Below are 22,503 nucleotides of genomic sequence, written 5' to 3'. Positions count from 1 at the left end.
AGGAAGTGTAAACAAAAGAGAAAGCATGAATGGTGTGCCCGAGAGACAAGTGTGTCCTGCGCTGCCCCCACCTTTACTGGGGCCAGCCCAGCCCAGCCCTGCCTCTCCCCACCTACTCACTGGCGATCTGACTTTTTTTTAAACATTTTTTTCCCCCTTTTCTTTTCCCTTCTCTTTTCTTATCCTCCTTCAGGGCAAGGCGAGGATTTTGATTTTGGGACCCAGCCATGGTCCTCCTGCTCCTTCTCTAAAATACCCACTTTCTCCCCATCGCCAAGCGGCATTTGGCAATATCAGATATCCGCTCTATTTATTTTTACCTAAGGAAAAACTCCAGCTCCCTTCCCACTCCCAGCTGCCTTGCCACCCCTCCCAGCCCTCTGCTTGCCCTCCACCTGGCCTGCTGGGAGTCAGAGCCCCGCAGAACCTGTTTAGACACATGGAGAAGAAACCCAGAGCTCCAAGGCACACAGTCGGCTTCTTCGCGCTCAGGGTTGCCAGCGCTTCCTGGAAGTCCTGAAGCTCTCGCAGTGCAGTGAGTTCATGCACCTTCTTGCCAAGCCTCAGTCTTCGGGATCTAGGGAGGCCGCCTGGTTTTCCTCCCTCCTTCTGCACGACTGCTGGGGTCTCCTCCTCGCTGGGCCTTGCAGCCCCCCCGGCCGCTCTCTCCAGCTTGAGCAGGAAGATGCACTTGCAGAGGGCTCTGGTGGTCCTGGCCCTGCTGAACTTGGCCACGGTCAGCCTCTCTCTGTCCACTTGCACCACCTTGGACTTTGGCCACATCAAGAAGAAGAGGGTGGAAGCCATTAGGGGACAGATCTTGAGCAAACTCAGACTCACCAGTCCCCCCGAGCCATCGGTGATGACCCACGTCCCCTACCAGGTCCTGGCCCTTTACAACAGCACCCGGGAGCTGCTGGAGGAGATGCAGGGGGAGAGAGAGGACAGCTGCACTCAGGAAAACACCGAGTCGGAGTACTATGCCAAAGAAATCCATAAATTCGACATGATCCAGGGGCTGGCGGAGCACAGTAAGTCCAAATTCTCGCTGGGGTGTCTGCTCTGGAGGGTCTGGAGTAGGGAGTCCCACGGAGGGGGGGCCCCGAGTGCTGGCCTCTGAGCGGGGTGGGGGGTGCCCCCGGTTCACCCACACCAAGGCTCAGGAGGTGTGATGCACAGTTGGGGCCGGGTGGGTGGGTGGGGAGGGAGACAGAGCCACTCTGGTAAGAGCAGGGGGCTTTTGGGAGGCCGGGAGCCCTGGGGTTGAGTGGCTTGCTGAACTGCCATCACACCCTGGACTGGTTTGACTTTGGAATTACATTGTGCTGTCCCGTTAACCTCTGTGCTCTGGCACGTGTGAGGGGCTAGGTAACTGAGCAGACGGGTGCCCGGGAGGGCAGGGACGAATCTCTTGAAAGCCCTTCTGGCTCCACGAGTCTGGAGACCTGGGTCTTCTCCTCTGTTTTCACAACTCCTTGTGACACGTCTGTGGTTTAATCTTTCCCGTTCTTGGGAAGAAGGGGACACCTGCCCCAGATTCATGTCTGTCAAGCTTCTCGAAGCCCGGGCAAGGCGCAGCCTCTGGCTGTCCAGGCCCCTTGGTCTGTGCCACACACGTGACCCACGTGAGCCGTGAGCATGGTCACACCTCTGTTCATACGTACATGTGCTTTCAGGCTTTGTACAGTAGACAGATTCCTGGGATCAAAATGGGCGGCTTCCAGGCCCGCGGACACGGGGAAAGCAGGGTTGTGGCTCTGGACGTGTCGATGATTGCTGGCCGCCCTTCTGTGTCTGCGTGTCACGGGAAGAGTGGGTGGGAGGTGTGGCTGTAGGTGCAGAGAGGACATGTGTCTGGGAGTGTGTCTTCCCAAGAGGTTCCCGTCTGTGCCGAGAAGCTGGGAGGCTTCTGGGTGAGACGTCCGTGTGTGTGTTTGTACACGTGTGGAAGTCATGTGTGTTTGCTGAACGGACATTTAAAAAACCTCAATATGAGAGAGAGAGAGAGAGAAGAGAGAGAGATTTGGCAGATGTTGAGAAACTGACAGCCCAAGAAGGAGGAATGTGAACCACGGCAGGCCACGGACTCTGGGAACAGCTCTGTTTGCTTTTCCTACCAGCAGGTGTCCTCGCCACCCTGACTCCATGGCTCCCTCTCCTTCCCGGGCTCACCTGGCAGTGGGAGTAGGGGTGGGAGAGTGGGAGGGAGGAGGAGGGTGAGAGGGGTCAGCTGGGGGTGGGTGGGGATGGCAGGGGTTGAAAGGAACCTGGCTGAAGAGGAGGGAGAGGGGTAGGTGGCCGGTGGGTGGAGCAGCTCTCGCTGAAGGGGCAAAAGGCCCTATTGGGAGCGGGCCCAGGCCAGATCCAGGAGCCTGTGGTTCCTGGCGAGGGGTCCCCACTCCCGTTTCCTGTGGCTGCCTGGAGCGCCTTGCCTTAGGATGTGGCTACCGTGTGGGGCGGAAGCCGGAGTACGAGGCAGAATGAGTAGAGTACGAGGCTCCCTCCCCGGTGTCCTCCAGGTGGGGCTGGCTAAGGGTCTGCCAGGGGCCTGCAGTTCCCAGAGGCACCGGGACGCTGAAACCCGCCCCCCCCCCCGCCAGCCCCTGGCAACTGCCAAGTCAGGACGCAGTGGCCACGGATAGGGACAGCTGAGGCCTGCAAGAGAGGTCTGAAGAGAGCTCAGGGTGAGGGAGAAGGGCTCAGACCTCAGTGATCCAGGCCAGGAGGTGGAGTCTCGGGGAGGAGGGACTCTGAGTCACAAGGGCCCCATCCAGCCTGAAATCCCAAGCCCAGAATGAATGGGCCAGATGCAGGCAAGGGCATACAGGTGCCAGTGGACATGGATTTTGTGCAGCAGCTCAGGGCACATAGAGGGGGCAGCCCTGGGGAAAGCCAGGACAAGGGCACACGGATGCCGGGCAGCTCAGCCGGCAGCACCAGGACCTTGCAGCTGGGGCAGGCGGGGGACGGTCACCCTCGGGCCACAGAGCCTGGTCAGTCTGGGAGCAGATCCAGCCCAAGGATCCAGATGCTGTGTAAGATCTTGGGGAGGACCTAGGGCCATGAGGGACATGGGTGATGCCGTGGAGGCTTGCAGGTGCACACAGGAAGCAGGCCCAGACTCTGCAGCTGCTGGAGGTGACACAGGGGCTGAGCAGACGTGGCTTGGGCCCGCCCTGCAGCTGGTCAGGTGCCAAGCCAGCCCTGGAGAGGCAGATGCAGAAGACACGCTAATTAAAAGGAGGCAGTGGGCAGATGCCGAGCAGGAGCCGAAAGCCATCCTCAGAGGCTTAGCGTAGGGGAAGCCTGTCCGGAGCTCGTGAGGGTTGGCCAGTGGCGGCACTGGCTCTGCGGCAGGACGCTGGCAGGGTCCGGGTGCCAGAACTTCTGGGGAAGTGATGAGATAGAGTTCCCTTCCACATTTCGTCATTGCCCACCCACTCCTGTACACAGTGGATAGTCCTTTGGAGAGGAGTGACAGCAGGGAGATGGGGGAGCCTGGAGTAAGTGTGGTAAGGAGTAATTTCCGGGGGGTGGGCAGGAAAAAGAGCACCAAGGTGAGCAAAGAGGGGAGGGCCCATCTTCTGGCAGATAGGGACCCCAATTCTCTACCTTACAGATGAGGAACCAGAAACATGCAGTTAAGTAATTTGGCTCTAAGAGCAGGGACTCTAACTTAGACGCTCTGCCTGCAGAATGCATATCGTTAGGCACCAATGCCGGTGTGTAACATAAACACTGCAAGTCCCACCTTTAACCTTAAGGCTTCAATACGACCTTGATTTACAATATGAATAAATCACATATTGGACCAAAGCAATGGTTGGGGGAGGGCGGATAGGAGCTGTTAGTAACCCCAGGGCAGATCGCGCAGGGCCAAATGGGCGTGTTCTGTCTTAGCTCTGCCTGTTGTTAGGGCCAGGGGATTCATACCACCGCAGATGTTCTCCCAAATTCAACAAAAGGGTTTTCTTTATCTAAGGAAAAGCCTCGAGTTGGTTAAACAGCCACACCAGGGGGCAGTGGACTGGTCACCTATCTGAGCCCAGTTTCCTCATCTGGGAAGTCAGAGATAATCTCCAAATGCTCTTGCAGCTGAAACAATTTTGTGTCTGTATCTGGGACCATTCAACAGTCTCCGCGAGGAAGGCAAGCCTCTGTCAATCCTTTTATAATTCACCGGGAGCTGGCCATAGAGAGGTTCTCTCTGACATCCGCGATGGAGAAAGACGCCGCCTTCTCCATTCCTTTGTCATCCTTGTTAACAAGATATCACCAGGGTGGGTGTCATTTTAACTTCTGGCCTGTAATTATCCGTGGCTGGCGGGAGACGCTTGTTTTCATCCAAGGCTGGCGTGAAGACAGCCAGCAAACCCAGAGATCCTGAGCAAAGAGAAAATTTGATATGTTGGCCTTTTCTTTCCTGGATGCTACATTGAGATTGGGTTCATTCCGAAAATTAAAAGACCTTTCGTAGCCCGAGAACTCATTGGTTCTCAGTGCCAATGCCCTCGGCACACTAGGTCAGTGTTTCTCCAAGAACGGTCCAGGGGCTGTGTGAGTAGGAAATATGTAGATTCCCAGGCCCAACCTCACCCTTCCAGAATGAGAATCGGCGGGCGGGGTCCCGGGGAGTCTGTATGTCCAAAAAGCACCCACTGCTTCTTAACCCCCTGAAGCTTACAACTCAGTGTACTTGGGCGAAACCTTTCCTTCAGAGGCTGCCAACCCAAGTGTCCACAGAGACGAGACAGCTAATGCAAAGGATCCGGAAGAAAAGCCTCAGCACCAGCACCATGACAAAGCGCACAGGGCCCTTGGCCTTGGGGTCAAGGAGAGCACAGGGTGTGTGGGAGGCTGATGGGGGTTGGGGGGAGCCGGAAGCACCCACGCCCTGGTCAGAGAAAGCACCCACTGCTCAGTTCCTGCCGATTTCTGCATTTAGGAATGTGGGTCCAGCTTCACTAAACCTGGCCGTTTGCCAGAAGTGCCGAAAACCTGGCTCTTTTTGTCAAATTTCCCACCTTTTACCCTGGGCTTGAAATATCGATGGGCTTCTAATTCAAAAAAATTTTTAAATGATGCATTGGCCAAACTGCGTTTCTAACACTTATGAAAGGTCAACCTATTTAAAGGTTAAATCACTGAAGCGTGGTTTTTCAAACTTCCAGAACATCTGGAAGCCATGGTACCCTTTGCAGAGCACTGTAAACCGTGGTTCTCAACCCTGGCTGCCCATTAGAATCATCTGAAGACCTTTACAAAGAGAAGAAAGATAGGGGGAAAAACAAACAACAACAACAAGCTCTGGACCCACCCACTCCGAGGTAGTCTTGGGTTTGTAAGGCTCTGCACGTGATTCTAAGGGGCAGGGGGTGAGAAGCAGCGCCTGGCTGGTGTCTGTGGGCCGCCACTGGGAGCAGCAGGGACCAGGCAGAGAGGACGTATAGACACAAAGGCACGTCCAGGAGTCCCGGTGTCTCAAAGCATTTTAAGAGGCATGGTCAAAACATAGTCAGCCTTTCCACATTTTTTCATGAAGACTCTACAGAAATATCCTTTGCTTATTTTTCTCTCCCTATAGCAAAAAAGAGAAACTCGCCTCCATATATGTATATAATTTATTTTTTGCCTAGTGGAAAAAGTTGGTCCTAATGTAATTTTCAGGGTGGCCCCTCTAGCGTCCTGAAGATGCAAGGCCTACCCACAGAACTGAGCGGGAATGGGCTGTTGCTTGGGCCTAAGTTGGTACTCTAGGCCCGCTCCACGGAAGCTTTCATTTTTTTGGTGAAACTGTGCCTCTACTAGAGGATCTCTTAGGCCTCCCCCCAACTTCCAGAGGCCCCATTTTAAGAAGAGAGTGGTGGTCAGATGACCTGGCTGAGTTCAAATACTACCTCTGCCACCCGCTGGTTGCGTGACCTTGGGAAGGTCACTCACTTTTCTCCTTTGTAAAATGGTCAGTTTGACTTATGCTCATTCTCCTCAAGGACTGTTAGAGGGCCAGGTGAGTTGGGAAGAGGTCTGTGCGGTGTAAGGTGGTGTTACTACAGTTTGTTTATTTATAATCTCAGTCCACAGATGATTTAAAATACCATCATTATTCTGTGGATTTAAATGCCAAAAAGGTTATATTTTCATTTTTTTTCTCTCTCCTAGGCAGTTCCCTTGTAATCACTAAAAATTCTATGTCTGAGCTTTCCTTGCTGGTGTCAATTTGCTTGCATCAACTAATTAATGAGTGGGTCTGGCAAGACCCGTCTGAACATTGGTGTCTTCGTCTGAAGAGGGTTGCCCTAGATGACCCTAATGTCCCTTCTAACTCTGCTAGAAATCTGTAGGTCCCGGTGACTTAAAAAAAAGAAAAAAAAAAAGAAAAGTAAAAGAAATAACACTTCCCAGGGAGCCTGGGTGGCTCAGTCTATTGAGCACTTGACCCTTGGTTTTGACTCAGGCTGTGATTTCAGGGGCATGAGATCGAGCCCCACATCGGGCTCCGTGCTCAGCACAGAGTCTGCTTGGGATTCTCTCCCCCTCTCTCTCCTTCTGCTCCTCCCCGCACTTATGCATGTGCGCGTGCTCTCTCTCTCTCAAATAAATAAGTAAACAAAATCTTAAAAAAAAAAAAAAAAAAGATCTTCCCCACCTCCTTCTTGAAATCTCCTTGAAGTTCCCAGCAAGAGGAGTCCGTCTGAGGGACTGGGATTGATTGATTGACTGATTGATGGGCTGGGAGCCACAAAGGAGGGATGGTTACCTACAAGAGTGTCCCGAAGACCGTATTAGCTCCTTGCTGTCCTGGCCTCCTGGGTTCCGGTCCCGCTCTGACTCTGCTTACGGGCACGTGCCCTTTTCTGTTTCATTTTCCTTCCCACAGCAACACGGACACACTCTGCTCCCTCTTTCAGCAGTTACTGGAGGTAGGGTTCTAACCGGAGCTGCCTCGATGACAGCTCCTTCAAGAACCGAGTGTGTCAGTGCGCGACAGGGTTGCCAGTCCATGAGCTTGTCCGCGTCCAGAGGCTTCCAAACTGGCAAGCTGAGCAATTAAATTGCTATCACTGATGCCTCTTTCTGGTTCTCTCTGACACGGTTTAGGGAGTAGTTGGCAGTATTTGTTTTCTCGAAGGCAGTTATTAATCAGGGTTCGTTAGGCGGCATTCACACATTTGTTTTCCTAACATCTGTTCCATTAATTTTCAAAGAACCAGTGTCAGGCCCACCAGATGGCAATTTCCAGAAACACTCACTCATCCTTTCCTAAAGATCAGTAGCACACTTGCTTGTTTCCAGGCCTCTGATCCTTCCCGCCTTGTCCGTGACTTCCTACACCATCCCTCGGGCTGATGATGAGCTCATTCCAGCCACGTCCATTATGTATGGAATCTGGGTCTCCGAGCTTGAATTTCAGGTTCTGGCTATTGTTACCATTCGTGCAGAAAGTTTTTCTCTGGGTGTTAATGCTGCTCCGACCTTGAGGTTGTAACGCACACAGGAGAGAAAGACAGGATCTTTTTTTTTTTTTTTAAGATTTTCTTTATTTATTTGACAGAGAGAGAGAGACAGATCACAAGTAGGCAGAGAGGCAGGCAGAGAGAGAGAGGAGGAAGCAGGCTCCCCGCTGAGCAGAGATCCCGATGTGGGGCTCGATCCCAGGACCCTAAGATCAAGATCTGAGCCGAAGGCCGAGGTTTAACCCACTGAGTCACCCAGGCGCCCCAGGATCTTTCTTTTCTCTTTGTCTGGTGCTGAGGTATGGGAAAGAGCATCTGCTGCCCTGTGTCTTGTGGACAGGGACGAAGCAGCCAGCAGTGTGGCAGAGGCTGGCATACCACATGCTGTCAAGGACAGAAACCCTTAGAAAGGAGCCAGAGCGAATGGCCTAGCTCTGTCTGAAGATATGTCCGTGGGTCTGCCCGGCTTGAGATGTGGGCCCTCTGCCATCCTGATGCTGCCTCAGTGGGCCTAAACACGGTGTTAATTATGTCACTGCGTGGCTCTAACACTTTCCATGGCTCCCAGCTGGTGGGGTAAAATCCAGTCTCTTGGTCTAACATTTCAGCCTCCCTGTGGGCAGAGCGCAGTTGGCTGTCCTGACCTTGTCTTGGGGCCTCACCTGACTGCTTCAGGTCGTCTTACACACGGGCACCTCCTCCCTTCCCCGCTTTGTTCCCAGCAGTCCTTCCAAGGAAAATCCCTTCCTCTCCATCCTCCAGCCCTTTCCTCCTGCAGGACCCACATCGAAGGGTTCCTCTTCGCTTCAGTTGCTCCCTGCTGTCTCCTTCCTCGGATCCCTTTGCAGCAACTCCTGGGCTTCTCCAAAAGCCCTCAGCACTTTCCTGCTGGTCCTGTTATGTGGGTCTTTGTATTAATATCCTCCCCTGGATCCGAATCTCCTTGAAGGCAGGGGCACGTCTCTTCATTTTTGCTTCCCAGTGTCAGCACTGGGCTTGGCGCACAGTGTGTGCTCAAGCCAGACGTGATGAATGAATGAATGCCTGAAGGGACGAACGCAGGAATGGGTCAACCAGCGGTGAGATGTTTGAACTACTCGGGGCATTTGCTGCGACCTTTTGAGAATCTGTGTCTTCTAAAAGAGCGGGAAAGCAAGCCGGAGAGCCTGTCAGAGCTGGGATGTCGAGGTGATGGGAGGTGGGGTGACTGCCTCTGAACGGCCAGTCATTGGTCCTGTGTCCTGGGGCTCCCAGGTCTCCCTGCTCCTGGCTCAGGCCTGTGTGTGATTCCAGGGCCACCCAGATCTTCCTCCTGTCCCCACCTTTAGGCCTGAGCCCTTGAGCCTCTAGGGAGGTCGTGGGTAGGACCTGGGCCACCTGGCCAGTGTCCCCGGGCACCACATGGGCTCCTGTAGGTCTCGCTCACGCTGCCCTTCTCCCCGCTTGCTTGATCTCCTAGATGAGCTGGCCGTCTGCCCCAAAGGAATCACCTCCAAGGTTTTCCGCTTCAACGTGTCCTCAGTGGAGAAAAATGGAACCAACCTGTTCCGAGCAGAATTCCGGGTCTTGAGGGTGCCCAACCTCAGCTCCAAGCGCAGCGAGCAGAGGATCGAGCTCTTCCAGGTGAGCCCCTCCCAGAGCAGAAGCCCCACAGACAGGAGAGCCAGCGTCTCTACCATTCTGGGCCTTCCCTCTGCTAGAGCTCAGCAGACCTGGCTGTGAACCCTGCCTTCTCGGACTCCTTGCATCTGTGTCTGTCCTGGAGAGGACAAAGCATTAACTAAGGGGCTTGCGGGAGCCTTCCAGAGTTTTTAGCTTCCTGTTGCTGCCCTTGCCTGAGCTCCTGCACTGTGACCTAGGCTGCCATCCTTGTCCTGGCCTGGGGTACTTACGCCTCTCTCTGCCCTTTAGATTCTCCGGCCCGATGAGCACATTGCCAAACAGCGCTACATCGGCGGCAAGAATCTGCCCACGCGGGGCACCGCCGAGTGGCTGTCTTTTGACGTCACCGACACTGTGCGTGAGTGGCTTCTGCGAAGAGGTAGGTTGGCTCTTAGTCTGAGCGTTTTGGAGGGAACCTCGGGTCCCTTGGTTGTTCCCGAAACAGAAGGAACAGGACAAAACCAGGGGAGTCCCAGATCTGGGTTCAAGCTCTAGCTTTGTCACCGGCTTTCTGTGCTCTTCATTCATTTACTCAACCCGTGTTTATGCACCGGGGCGGGGGGATGCAGTCGTGAACACGACCAGGGAGGTCTGTCTCCCATGGGGCTGTGTTCCGATGGGAGAGACACACAGTAACCAAGAAAACACACTGAGGAGCAGGAATGTCAGTGATGAATACAAGAGAGAGAAAGGGGACAGTGTGGCCGTGACGGGTGGGATCCGGCAGGCGGTGCTCAGGGAGGCTCTCTGTGAGCGGGAATGTGTGCCCCGAGGTCTGAGGGATGAGAAGGGCCGGCGTGCGAAGGCGAGAATAAGGATGTGCTGGGCAGACGAGGTGGGGAGGTGCGGCCCCCAAGTGACAGCAGGTGTGCTTTGATCTGATGGCAGCACACGGGGGTACACCGCTGTAATGGAGTGAGCTGGGGGCCAGAGGTAGCTGGGGCCATATGACTTAGGACCTGAAGAGCCATGGTCAGGTTTGAGGACCTAATCGCTGTGTATTGCGAAGCCTTGGAGTATCATAAGCAGGGCTGGGACGTGGAGTGAGGGGATTTGGTTTAGACCCCTCTGCGGGCACCTGGGGCCTCGGTCGGTGGAGTGTCTGTCTGCCTTCAGCTCAAGTCATGATTCCAGGGTTCTGGGATCGAGCCCCATGTTGGGATCCCTGCTCAGCAGGGAGTCTGCTTTACCCTCTCCCTCTGCTCCCACTCACACTCTCTTGTGTGCTCTTTCCATCTCAAATAAATAAAATAATTAAAAGAAAAGAAAAGATCCCTCTGCTTGCATGAAGTCAAAGGAAGGAGAGGGAAAACCAGCTGGGGGTACCGCAGCAGCCCAGATGAGTGTGGCTGGGGCTTCAGCGAGGGCGGTAGCCGTGGGCGTGGAGATGCTTGGGGTCTGTTGTCCATTTTGGAGGTCTGGCCCATACAAAGGGCTGTTTAGGTAAGCGGTGTGAGGGCTAGGATGGCCTCGGAGGCTGTGGATGGAACCCCCAGGTGGTAACAGTTACTGACACCGGGAAGACTGAGACAAGAGTAGGTTTGGGGCCCAGTTCTGTTAGCGCCAACTAAGTTTGGAAGGCTTGGTGGTTATCCAAGGGGAGCTGTACAATATGCATATCAAATGTCACATGTCCCAAATATCTCAACCACTTGCTGTATTTCCTCACCTGGAAAATCAGGTCATGGTTCCTTCCCTGTACGTCTCACAGAGCCGTTTTAAGGATCAAATGGACTAGAGAGAGCTCCATGGATTTTTATCCTGTTACACAAGAGTAGTCTTTGATTAGGTCAGATAAGGAAACTGAGGCCCTGAGAGGTTAAGTGGCTTAGCCAGGGTCATCCAGCCTAGATCAGGACTGGAGTCTCCCGACTGGCAGTCATGGTGTCTCATAATATCACGTCTGCTGTTTCTCCCCTTCTTTACTTGGGGACACTGCCCGAGGACTGATGCTCAGTGCCGGGGGCTGTCTGTGGCGGGCGGGCATCTGTTCCTTCTTCCCGTCTTGCCCAGAGTTTTCTTCTGTCATCAGCTGCCGTGGGGGGACAGTCCACCCACAGGCTGATGTCCAGAGTCCCTGGAGCCGGTCAGCCCTTTCTTGTCATTGACATTTTAGGAAACTTGTCTTGGTGTTTGGGGGCTAAAGCACTAAGTCTTGACCTACATGATATTTTAAATTTAGAAATAGTCAACAGTTTCTGTTCTTCAAGTCAGGAGATGTCACATAAAACCTGGACTTCTGGATGTTCTAGAAAAATAAGAAGATTTCCTAGTGATGATCCACAGGAGATGAGTCGTGGCCACCTCTTAAAATGGGGTGGGCGTCCTTCACATCCCCATAGACCATTCAGTCCCTGCTGTCCCCCAAGAACGAGGCTGGCAGTCCCCGTTGAGCATGATCTGCTGGCTCGTTTTGCTCACTTACGTAACCTGCCCAGGCTCCACAGGCCTCTGAGTCTGCAAGTCCTCATCGAAGGGGCATTGCCTGCTGCTGAGCCGGCTGATCGTGGGCTGGAAGTCCTGCCTCAACTCCAGGGATACCCGGGAATTCTGTCCCATCTCCCCTACTGAGCACAAAGGCAAGAGCCTGGGAGCACCCACAGGATGGGGACCCGCCGTCGGCAGCACGGTTGGGAAGTCTGACTCAGACGGCACTCCACCTAGAGCCTGACATGGCTGCAGAAAGGGGAGACTGGGGAAATTAATCTCTTAGCTTCCCTGTCTGATTTTGATCAGCTCCACCTGGATTTCTTTGAAGCCCTGGGCACTTGAAGGAGCTCTTATTTTCCCAGCTGCAGAGCTCAATGCAAAGTTTGCGCTGAGAATGATTTCCATCTTCCTTGAGACATCAAAAAGATAATTTCGTAATAAAACCTGTGAGTCCCCCACCCACCATCCCTATGGTGCCAATTCTGAGGTTAGTTCTTCATTGGAACCTTCAGTTCCCATGTAGGCAGATGCTTCCCGCCCCTCGCACAGGGGAATCACACGCAGACCTTGACTTCCGCAGAGCTCGTGAGACTCCTCAGAGTTCGTGGCCCCGAACAAGGTAGCAGGTGGACTCCAAACGGAGCAGTGGGTGGTGTGAACTGATGGGGAAACTGATTCACATATTGGGTCTTGGATTCATTCAGCAAACACTTGGGAGCCTGCTGTGCACCAGCTTGCCAGCCTGCCTTCTGGGTCCCGGGGCTGGCTGGAGCCCCACCGAGAGTTAGGGGCCTGGGTCCTCATACCCTTGTGCTCCTTCTCCTTGGTAGGCACTTTCTCCCCCTGCAAAGCTAGACATCCCCTAGCGACAGGGGGAGGGAACACAGCCAGCATCATAGCTCAGGAGAGGGGCGACCCTGCGAAAACACAGGCATCTTCCCTGGTGATCTCTGTTGCCCCCTCTTTGTCCCTCCTTGTCTCTAACAATTAGGAGTGTGACTTGGGCATCAGGTGTTTGAATCTTGGCTCTCCCACTTACTGGGTGGGTACCTTGGGCAAGCCATTAAATTTCTCTGAGCCTCAGGGTCCTTATCTTTTAATGGGTGTGGGTTAATAATTGCTCCTGCTTTGTAGGATTATTATAAAGATGGAATGAGTTCCCACACATACAGTCTTAGAGCAGTGCTCGACATGTAATGCTCAGTGAATGTTGGTGATTATTGCCATCACTCTGAATCTTCTACTCAGATAGAGCCTGTTGGCCAAGCCAGGCCTCCATCTCTCACTACCTCCTGTCCCCTAAGCCTAACTGTCCCCAACACATCCCTCTGCACCTTGACTTTCTTCTTCTTCTTCTTTTCTTTAAAGATTTATTTATTTATTTTAGAGAGAGGGAGAGAGAGAGGGCATGCTCACGAGCACACACTAGGGAAGGGACAGAGAGAGACTATCTAAGCAGACTCCTTCCAGGTGCGAAGCCCGCTGCGGGGGTCGATTTCATGACCCATGAGATCAGGGATCAGGACCTGAACTGAAACTAAGAGTCAGACTCAACTGACTGAGCCACCCAGGTGCCCCTGCACCTTGACTTTCTAACTCAGAATCATAGAACTTGCTAACGGCCGGTCTCTCTTGGCCTCCCTTGAGCCCTTCTGGGTAACAGAAGTTGTACTCTGCGGCCCATCCCAGCTGCCCCTGCTCCTTCCTTCAGTGGCCTTCAGCCAGGAAGAAGACACTCCAATGGCTCCGTCTCTATTCACTTCTCTGGCTGGCCATCAGCTTCCTTGTTATCGTAGCCCCATGCCTCCCCACCACAGCGAACCTTCTGGAACCGAAGTCTTCAAGCTCACCAAGGGTCAGCGTGTCCTAGAGGTTACCCTGGCTTAGAGGAGGACAGATGAGACTGGGTTCTGGAATTTATGGAGAGAGGATCCTGGCCTGCCTAATGGTGATCGGAACCCTGGGCTTGAGTCATTCTGTGTATGAGAGGGTGCTGAGCTGGCTTAGACTCTGGGGTTTTCCCTGATGACACCAGATTTCAAGAAGACAGCACGTTGGTCCCAGGGCTGGATGCTCCCACAGAAGGAGGGTGGCCCGGGGCACAGTAAATGAGTCAGCTTGCTGAGATGCTGGTCCTGAAGAGGGGTCCTTCCCCCGTGACTTTTCCTACAGCACAACCTGCTGCTCCCTTTGGGTCGACAGAGCTTCCCTAGCTGACTCTGACCCACCAGAATTGATAGTATCCCAGACCCTTCCTGGTCTCCCTGCACAAAACTTCCGGATTCAGTTCAAATGTGTCTCTTCTTCTTCTTCTTCTTTTTTTTTTTTTTTTTAATTTTACTTATTTATTTATTTGACAGACAGAGCACAAGTAGGCAGAGAGGCTGGCAGAGAGAGGGGGAGGCAGGCTCCCCGCTGAGCAGAGAGCCTGACGGGGGGCTCGATCCCAGGACCCTGAGATCATGACCTGAGCCGAAGGCAGAGGCCTAACCCACTGAGCCACCCAGGCACCCCCAAAATGTGTCTCTTCTTATACCTCCTTTTCTCCCTGCACTTTGCTCAACCCATTTTACTAATCTCCTTGCTTCCCCCATTTTAGTACAACACAAACACCACTGGTAGAAGAAAGGGCCACAGCTGGCCTTCTTACACCAGAGAATCTGTCCGCAAACCCTGGCATCTCCATATTTCCTCCCATTGCTTCTCTCTGAGCTGTGTCATCTGGGCCCTTGGCCTTTGGCCATGTCCTCCGGCCAGTGCTCTGATTTCACAATGGTCTTCCTGAGCGGCTCGTTTCCCTACAGCGAGCCATCCCTGTCTCGAGCTTCCCCAGGAACTGAACAGGGATTCCCAGGGAAGAAACTTCCAAGTAACTTTGACCTCATTCTGTCCTTACCCCTTAAGGAAAATACGGTCAAAGTTAACTGTGATTTTCGTCTTCTCTCCTCCGGAAACTTGAACTCCATTTACACCCATAGTCATGGCCCTGGCGGAAAGGCTGCCATCCTCCCCGTACATGGATTTGGCTGTTTGTCTGCAGGTGATCTTGCCTCTAGCATTGCTTCCTAACTTCTCTAATTCTATGGCTCAGACTCCGCCAGTTTCCGCCCAGCTGGTGGAATTTGTGGCCTTTTGCATCACTGCCTCTCTGCTCCGAATTTCCCGGTGAGCCCCCTTCCCAGTTCTCTCCTGGTCCCGCGGCCCCTCAATTCGTCCTTCCATAGCAGGTTGGCTTGAGCATCTCCTCTCCCAACAAACACCTAGGAAGGGGGTGATGGTTAGTTTTCTTCCTTCTTGTACCCTCGTTTTTTTGTCCCCAAGTAGGCAGGTGACAGTCTTTTTCCCCAATACCATCCTTTGAACATAGATGACCGTGAATATTCTCCTTCGGGATGCCTGGGTGGTGCAGCTACTTAGGCATCCGACTCTTGCTTTCAGCTCAGGTTGTGGTTTCAGGGTCCTGAGATCGAGCCCCTCTCTGGGCTCCAGGCTCAGCACAGAGTCTGCTTAAGATTCTCTCTCTCCTTCTGCCCCTACCCCCACTTGCACACATGTGCCCATGCTCTCTCTCTCTCTCAAATAAAAATAAGTCTTTCAAAAAAAAGGAAAATTCTCCTTTATAATGCTCCTTAATTTATGCCTTTATTTGGTTGTTCATGACGTAAAAGAAACACCTACAGTGTGGTGACACGTGTGGAGGTCCACTCCAGCTTTGGTGGCACCTTCTGGCTCCTGTGACCTTCAGTATCACTCGGCTCCTGTGACTGCCTAAGGGAGCAGAGGGCCTGTCTAACCGTGTGTGGTGATGGGCACACTTCCCCATCATGTAAAGAATGTTCTCACTGATTCCGTGTCTTATTTTGCAGAGTCCAACTTGGGTCTGGAAATCAGCATTCACTGTCCATGTCACACCTTTCAGCCCAATGGAGACATCCTAGAAAACATTCACGAGGTGATGGAAATCAAATTCAAAGGTAACAAAATGGATGTGTATAGTAGGTGGAGGGGGGGGGGTCAATGAGGCAGGGTAGAACAGGAGACCCAACCAAGCCCCAAGAAAAACCACCAAACTCCGTCACAGAGATAGCCCACTATTTTATACTCAAGTATTTCTGCTTTGCTCCAAAGCAAGGTGTGTGACTTTCTGATTATAGATAGAATATGTGAGTGTCTGGAAGACAGTGTAGTGTTGGGAAGAAGGGTGCAGTCAAGGCCAACCAGTCTGCCTCTCTGGGCTCAGTCAGTAAAACAGAGATGAGAATACCTCTTCCGTAGGGTCATCACGCAAATTAAATGAGATAACAAATGAGAAACCCGGTGCCGTAAACACTCAACAAATAGTGGGTGTCTTCCCCCTCCCTAAAAGAAATGAACTGCTGCGGTGACTGGGAATACGTTTCCTGACTCCTGAACTTCCTAAATGCCCCAGAGGCCACCTGATTCCTATCCAGGAGTCATCATGGTTTGAATGACGGCTTTGGGCTCAGAGTAATTGTATGAAGATGGAAAAAGAGTTGACAGTCTTTTCAGGTTTTCCGGTTTTCCAGTCTGTTTCTGAGGCTCTCAATCTCTGGACGGTCTCTTGATCTCAGGGACGTTCCCCTTCCTTGAACAGTCCCATCTGGATAACTGAGGCACACCCAAAGCCAGGCGGTTCCTCAAGATCCAACCAACCATGCCAGAGCCTGAGGTCAGAGGTTTGTCTGGGAAGAGATGTACCCTCTCTTGGCTGCCAGCCCTGGGCAGTCTCCTTACCCTTCTTGGCCTTGATTTGAGGGCCCCCCGCCCCCCCTTTTTTAAAACCAAGCATTCAACATCCTAGTCACAGAACCTCAGAGCTCAGAAGACCTTTGGGGTCTAACCTACAGGCCAGGTCAGGATGAAACCCTCCCACTCTGTCAATAGTTACTTTGTTCATAAAGATGCTCAGAAAAGGGAATTTCAGATTCAAGCCTCCCATTTGTCTTCTGGTCCTACTGCGCCTTCATGGGGCACAAGTTCCTTCCGTCACTGTGTAAATTAAGCTCCTTGTGCTCCTGTCCCTGGTGGAGATGGACAGCAGCAGGCAGCTGCCTGTCATGAAATAGATCTCCTTTTAGTTGAGACTCGCTCTAATTCAGTCCCCAGTCTTTTCCCTTCCAGATGAAAGAGGGTCCCCACCACCACCCCAGCCCTGCAGAGTTTGTTTGCTAATCTGTGCGTCACATCCCTTGTAATCTCATCTGAGTGTTACAGTGGAAACACTTTGAAACTCCTAGAGCGTGTGTCTGTTAACGGTTATGGTCTAGTGCCTCCAGCTCCCATCAAAGGTATCTTCAACCAAGACACCTTACATTATAGGGAGGACTCAGGGGCTGTCTTGATCAATTCAGAGCATACGAGGAAACTCACACCCCAAGATTCTAAGTCTCAGAATCTACACCGAAAGCAATGTGTTAGCTGCCCCCACCCCACCCCCAGGGTACTTCATGGAAGCTTCTTGGGCCTGACATCCCAGGAAGCATCTCAGAAGGCCTCCCTGCTCTCTGGACGGTGTACACAGAGGAGACCTGAGGGGATCCGACTCTGGGTGTCTTGTGAGTTCCTGTGAGGCCGGTTCCTCCACCTGGTCTCCTCCTTCCCCTCACGAGCAGGACACCCGGGCAGTGATGGGACAGAACAGCAGGCCAGCCTCCACTCTGCCTTCCTTAGACAGGAGATTGTCCTTCTCCTTCCCGTCCACAGGTGTGGACAGTGAGGACGATCATGGCCGTGGGGATCTCGGACGCCTCAAGAAGCAGAAGGACCACCACAACCCCCACCTCATCCTCATGATGATTCCCCCGCACCGGCTGGACAACCCAGGCCAGGGCGGGCAGAGGAAGAAGCGGGCCCTGGACACCAATTACTGCTTCCGGTGAGCCTGGGCCCACTCATGACCATGAACTCCTGAGGCAGCCTTTACCGTGTGCCCGTTGTGGCTCAGTCCTCACGCCCAAGCTGGGTCCTGGATGCTATTCACAAACCTCTCTAGGAAAGAAGATTGAAAACCTCTTCCCAACATCTTCCTGTTTTTCTGGGAGCCGCAGGTTTTCCACAGCCCAGCTCTTGGGGACCTGGCTGAAGCCAATGGCCAGGAGACTGTTGCTAAGATAGTTTGGATTGGAGAGACTTGGCCGAAGCCCCTCTTCCTCTTGTGTTGTAAAGTACTACGACCATGTGTTTTTGTGTGGGGGAGGGATGAATGCAGGACTTTTTTTTTTTTTTTTTTTGGCTATTTAAATTCTAATTAGTTAGCATATGGGGTCATATTGATTTCAGGAGTAGAATTTAGTGCTTCATCCCTTATATCCAACACCCCGTGCTCAGCATCACAAGTGCCCTCCTTAATGCCCATCCCCCATCTAGCCTGTCCCCCCACTCCCCTCCCCTCCAGCAACCCTCAGTTTGTTCTCTATCGTGAAGAGTCTTTTATGGTTTTCTTCCTTCTCTTTTTTTCCTCTTTTCCCTATGTACATCTGTTCTGTTTCCTAAATTCCATATATGAGTAAAATCATGGTATGTCTTTCTATGACTCATTTTGCTTAGCATCGTACTCTCTAGCTCCATCCATGTCATTGTAAATGGCAAGATTTCATTCTTTTTGACGGCTGAGTAGTATTCCAGTGTAGATATACCCACGTCTTCTTTATCCATTCCTCAGTGGAGGGGCACTTGGGCTCTCTCTGTAGTTTGGCTATTGTTGATAATGCTGCTGTAAACTTCAAGGTGCATATACCCCTTCAAATCTGTACTTCGGAAAAATACCTAGTAGTGCAACTGCTGGGTCGTAGGGTAGCTCTAGTTTTAACTTTCTGAGGAAACTCCATACTGTTTTCCAGAGTGGCTGCACCAGTTGAATGCAGGGCTTTTCCATGAAAGGAGTGCTCGGTTCCTTGTGAACTGTCCAAGGATGCTCCTGGGTGAGGGGAAAGAGGGCAGTCTCCGTGTACCAGGGCATTTGGAGCTGGAGAAATTAACGAACTAATTCAGAAGTACTAGGAAGCCACTGTGAAGACAAAAAAAGAGTGAGCCCCTTCTCTTTAGTTTTCTTCCTCTTTTATGAGGGGATGATAAAACACACCTAGCAATGACTAAAAGGCAGGAAATGACCACATCCGCGAGAAGGTCTGAAGGATAGGGTGCTTTAAGAATCGGGAGCAAGGGGCGCCTGGGTGGCTCAGTGGGTTAAGCCGCTGCCTTCGGCTCAGGTCATGATCTCAGGGTCCTGGGATCGAGTCCCGCATCGGGCTCTCTGCTCAGCAGGGAGCCTGCTTCCCTTCCTCTCTCTCTGCCTGCCTCTCTGCCTACTTGTGATCTCGCTGTCTGTCAAATAAATAAATAAAATCTTTAAAAAAAAAAAAAAGAATCGGGAGCAAGTAGTGCATCTGTGGATGCAGGAAAGGCTTACGAAGGGCGCACAATGTGAGCCTTGGTAGGTGAGTGAGGTTTGGGCATGTTGGGGCATAAAGGGAGGAAGGAAGGAACACGAATGGGTCAGTTTGGCTGGGGAGGAGGATGCCTGAATGGAGCCGGGGAGAATGAATTAGAGCTTTAGATCTAAACCCATGTCTTATAAGGAGGGACTGAGTGAACGAGGGATGTTGAACCTGAAGGTGTAGTAGAGGCAATGTAGTTGGCTGCCAACTATCTGAAGGCTGGCATGTAGGTTTGCCCTGTGTGGCTCATAATCAGTTAGGAATGGGTGCTCTTGGCTGCAAGGAACAGTGGCCTAAACCACAAAGGATTTCTTTCACAAGAAGCCTGTAGCAGCAGGTTCAGGGTTGGTCTGGCTGCCTAATTACACCGTTGGGAATACAGGCTCTCTCTCTGCAGTCCGCCATGTTTCCTGTGTTCACAGGCTAATGTATGTAAGCCACATGAGCTTAGAGTTCACGTCTCGCTGAGTGCTCCTTAGGAAGGTAACAATAAAACGAACCTCCACAAAGCTGAGCTGGCCGAGAACATGCAGCACCTGGTTTTATGTGAAGCGATTTATGTCTCCGCTTTGATCTATGATGTAAACAGAGGCAGGACCACCTTTGCCTTTTGTCCTCTTCCTCATGCCTTGTCTTTATCTGCCTATTATGCCCTTGGGATCATGGTCTTCAGTACGGGAAGATGCTTTTATGGTATGTACTGCTCAATGCACTTGAATGTGGGATTCCATGGATTAGGGCCACCTCTTAGGATGACCAGGAAGGACTCCAGGTACAAATATGAGGGCCGTTGAAGTTTTTGATATCGATTTCCTTTAGGTTGATGGCCTATAAATGTTTATTTGTTGTTGTAGCAATCTGGAGGAGAACTGCTGTGTGCGCCCTCTCTACATTGACTTCCGACAAGATCTGGGCTGGAAATGGGTCCATGAACCTAAGGGCTACTACGCCAACTTCTGCTCAGGCCCTTGTCCCTACCTCCGCAGCGCGGACACAACCCACAGCACGGTATGGAGCGGGGCTATGCGATGTGGGGCCCTGGGGCCGTGCCCGCTGGGCCACTCGTTCACATGAATGCGTGAGGACTGAATGTTGAATGAGAGAATAAAGATCTAGGGAGAGTAAAATCTCTTTGCTGAAGGTTCTGATCTTGGCATCCTGGGCTGATTCTATGCCACATTCTGCCCTTTAAAATTTCCTCCATGGTTTCAACCAGCCTTTTTTTAATTTGTTCTGTATAAAGCTTTTGTACCATTCTGGCAATTAATGCACTGTCCCAACACCGTACGTCAGAGACGCACATGCACGGCTAGCAAGGGATGTTGGGGCAGAAAGGCTTCCACCATCAGTGAAAGGACTGGAAATTCCAGCCTCTTGGGATTTTGAAAGATCATGCAAAGCACACAGAAGAAGCTTACAGGCAACAATGGGAAGGAAAAGAGAGAGAGGGGGAAGTCAGGATTCTGACACTAGCTTGCCTTTCTTTCCCTCGAGGGGAATTGGAAATAGGGCAGTCCTTTGGGAAGCATGGTTCCGGAGAGCTCATGGTTACTGCATCCTGTCTGGGGTCCCACACTCTGGGGCTTACTAAATGGCCCAAAGCAGCATTTAGTGAGATTGCTTCTCACACCGGAGTAACCATTACAGCTAGCAAAACCAGTAGTGTCTCCTAACAGCTAAGAAAATTTCATGATGCATTTCAAGTCACCCACTAGTTGTTATCGGCTTAGCCTGATAACACTCAGCCCACACAGTATAGGTGTTCACCCACACCCAGACAGCATCCATGGCCAGTCTGTAAGCGGCTGTCTCTGGAGAGGCCCCCAGAACGCGGTAGAGGGCTCCAGGCCTGCGGCTTGGCCTGCCACCCTCTAAATGATGTGTCCTCCCCAGGTGCTGGGACTGTACAACACCCTGAATCCTGAAGCATCCGCCTCACCTTGCTGTGTGCCCCAGGACTTGGAGCCCCTGACCATCCTGTACTATGTCGGGAGGACCCCCAAGGTGGAACAGCTGTCTAACATGGTGGTCAAGTCCTGTAAGTGTAGCTGAGACCCTGCCTGCGACAGAGAGAGAGGACAGAGGACTGCCACCGCCTGACCACCTGCTCCTCGGGAAACAAAAGCAACAGACCTCACCTAGAGGCCCGGAGCCCACAACCTTCGGCTCCGGGCGGATGGCCGAGATGGAAGTTCCCTTTCGGGACATTTCTCCTCCTTGCTGGCTCTGGGAATCACTGTGGTAAAGAAAGTGTGGGTTTGGTTAGGGGAAGGCCCAACTCTTCAGAATACACAGATTTTCTGTGACGTAGACGGAGGTGGTGGGGACAGAGGAAGAGGGATGGCAAGTCGACACGGGGACGCATCAGGCGACAATGGATCTGGGATACCCTAGGGAGGAGGAAGGGCAGAGAACAGCCGGGACAGGGCCAGGCCCGAAGACACTTCTGAGGTCAGACGGGCTCATTGCTGCCCCACATCTGCTCTAGGGAATGGGGATTACCTTATTCAAGGCAAGCATTTTCCTTCAGACAGGTGACCTAGACAAAGTCCCAGAATTGTATCTTGGGCTACCTGGGATTAAGGAGGAATGTGTTATTTTTGCAAATTGTCCTCTCAACATCAATCAGCAGCACCAAGGGTCAGTACAGGGAGAAAAATCCAGGGAATGGAGTTCCTGGGCCGTCAACTCTGTGGGGCCATCTGGACACGCTGAACTCAGAAGAAGAGGGTGGGAACGAACGCTCTCCTATCTGCCCTCTGGGTCCCTCCTCTCGCCTTCTTCCTCGATCGCATTTCCCCTCGGACATATGGCTAGACACCTTCCAGGGCAGGGCGCACATATTGGGATTTGGGGTCTGTGCACTCTTGGGGCATTATGGGTTTCCTCCCCCCACCCCAGACCCTGCGTTCATCTGGTGTTCCTGGAAGAAGGTGCTAGAATGGGTGAGGCGTGCGGGGAGGTCACACACACGCCACACAATGACTTGGCCCCAGACACGTAGACTGAGGTATAAAGACAAATACAAATATTACTCTCAAAATCTTTGTATAAATAAATATTTTTGGGGTATCTTGGATCATTTCATCTTCTGGAAGATTGTCTCTAGAACAGTAAAAGCCTATCCTAAGGTGTTCAGTCTGACTGGATAAATATCCTTGATTGCTCTTTTCTTAATCCCATGTTCGTGTCTACTAACCTGAGGTAACTGGCACAGGGGGCAGAGTGTCTCAAACGTGGAAAGCGTTGCTTAGTGTGCACACCTTGGACGGTGGGACGCCGCTCTACCTTCTGCTGTCTGAAAAGACTGAACCGTCTGTGTTCCCTTCCTTCTTGTGGAGTTATTTTGTTCTCATACACACAGAGGCAGTGGCTCAGATTTGCAGAAAGTTGTATGAACGTGACCTACATTTAACTGGGCAAAAATCATTTGCGGTGAACCCTTGACTGTGGAAATGTGTTCGTTTGTACCTGTGCTATAAATTACGAACCTCGTTATT

General features: G+C 52.2%; 1 protein-coding gene across 1 annotated transcript; it reads left to right on the top strand.

Annotated features, from left to right (window-relative positions):
* The first annotated feature begins 685 nt into the window (after positions 1–685).
* Positions 686–22,152, top strand: TGFB3 (transforming growth factor beta 3). The gene is made up of 7 exons (XM_032846240.1): positions 686–1,031; positions 8,914–9,077; positions 9,366–9,495; positions 15,413–15,520; positions 17,271–17,442; positions 19,858–20,011; positions 20,897–22,152. Exons 1-7 carry the CDS (start codon positions 686–688, stop codon positions 21,053–21,055), a joined length of 1,233 nt encoding a protein of 410 aa, XP_032702131.1. The 3' UTR covers positions 21,056–22,152.
* The last annotated feature ends 351 nt before the right edge of the window (positions 22,153–22,503 follow it).

Source organism: Lontra canadensis, unplaced genomic scaffold (genome assembly GCF_010015895.1).
Source record: "Lontra canadensis isolate GAN:19392208 unplaced genomic scaffold, GSC_riverotter_1.0 scaffold173, whole genome shotgun sequence".
Taxonomy (NCBI): Eukaryota; Metazoa; Chordata; class Mammalia; order Carnivora; family Mustelidae; genus Lontra; species Lontra canadensis.
This window is presented reverse-complemented; position numbering and strand designations above follow the sequence as displayed.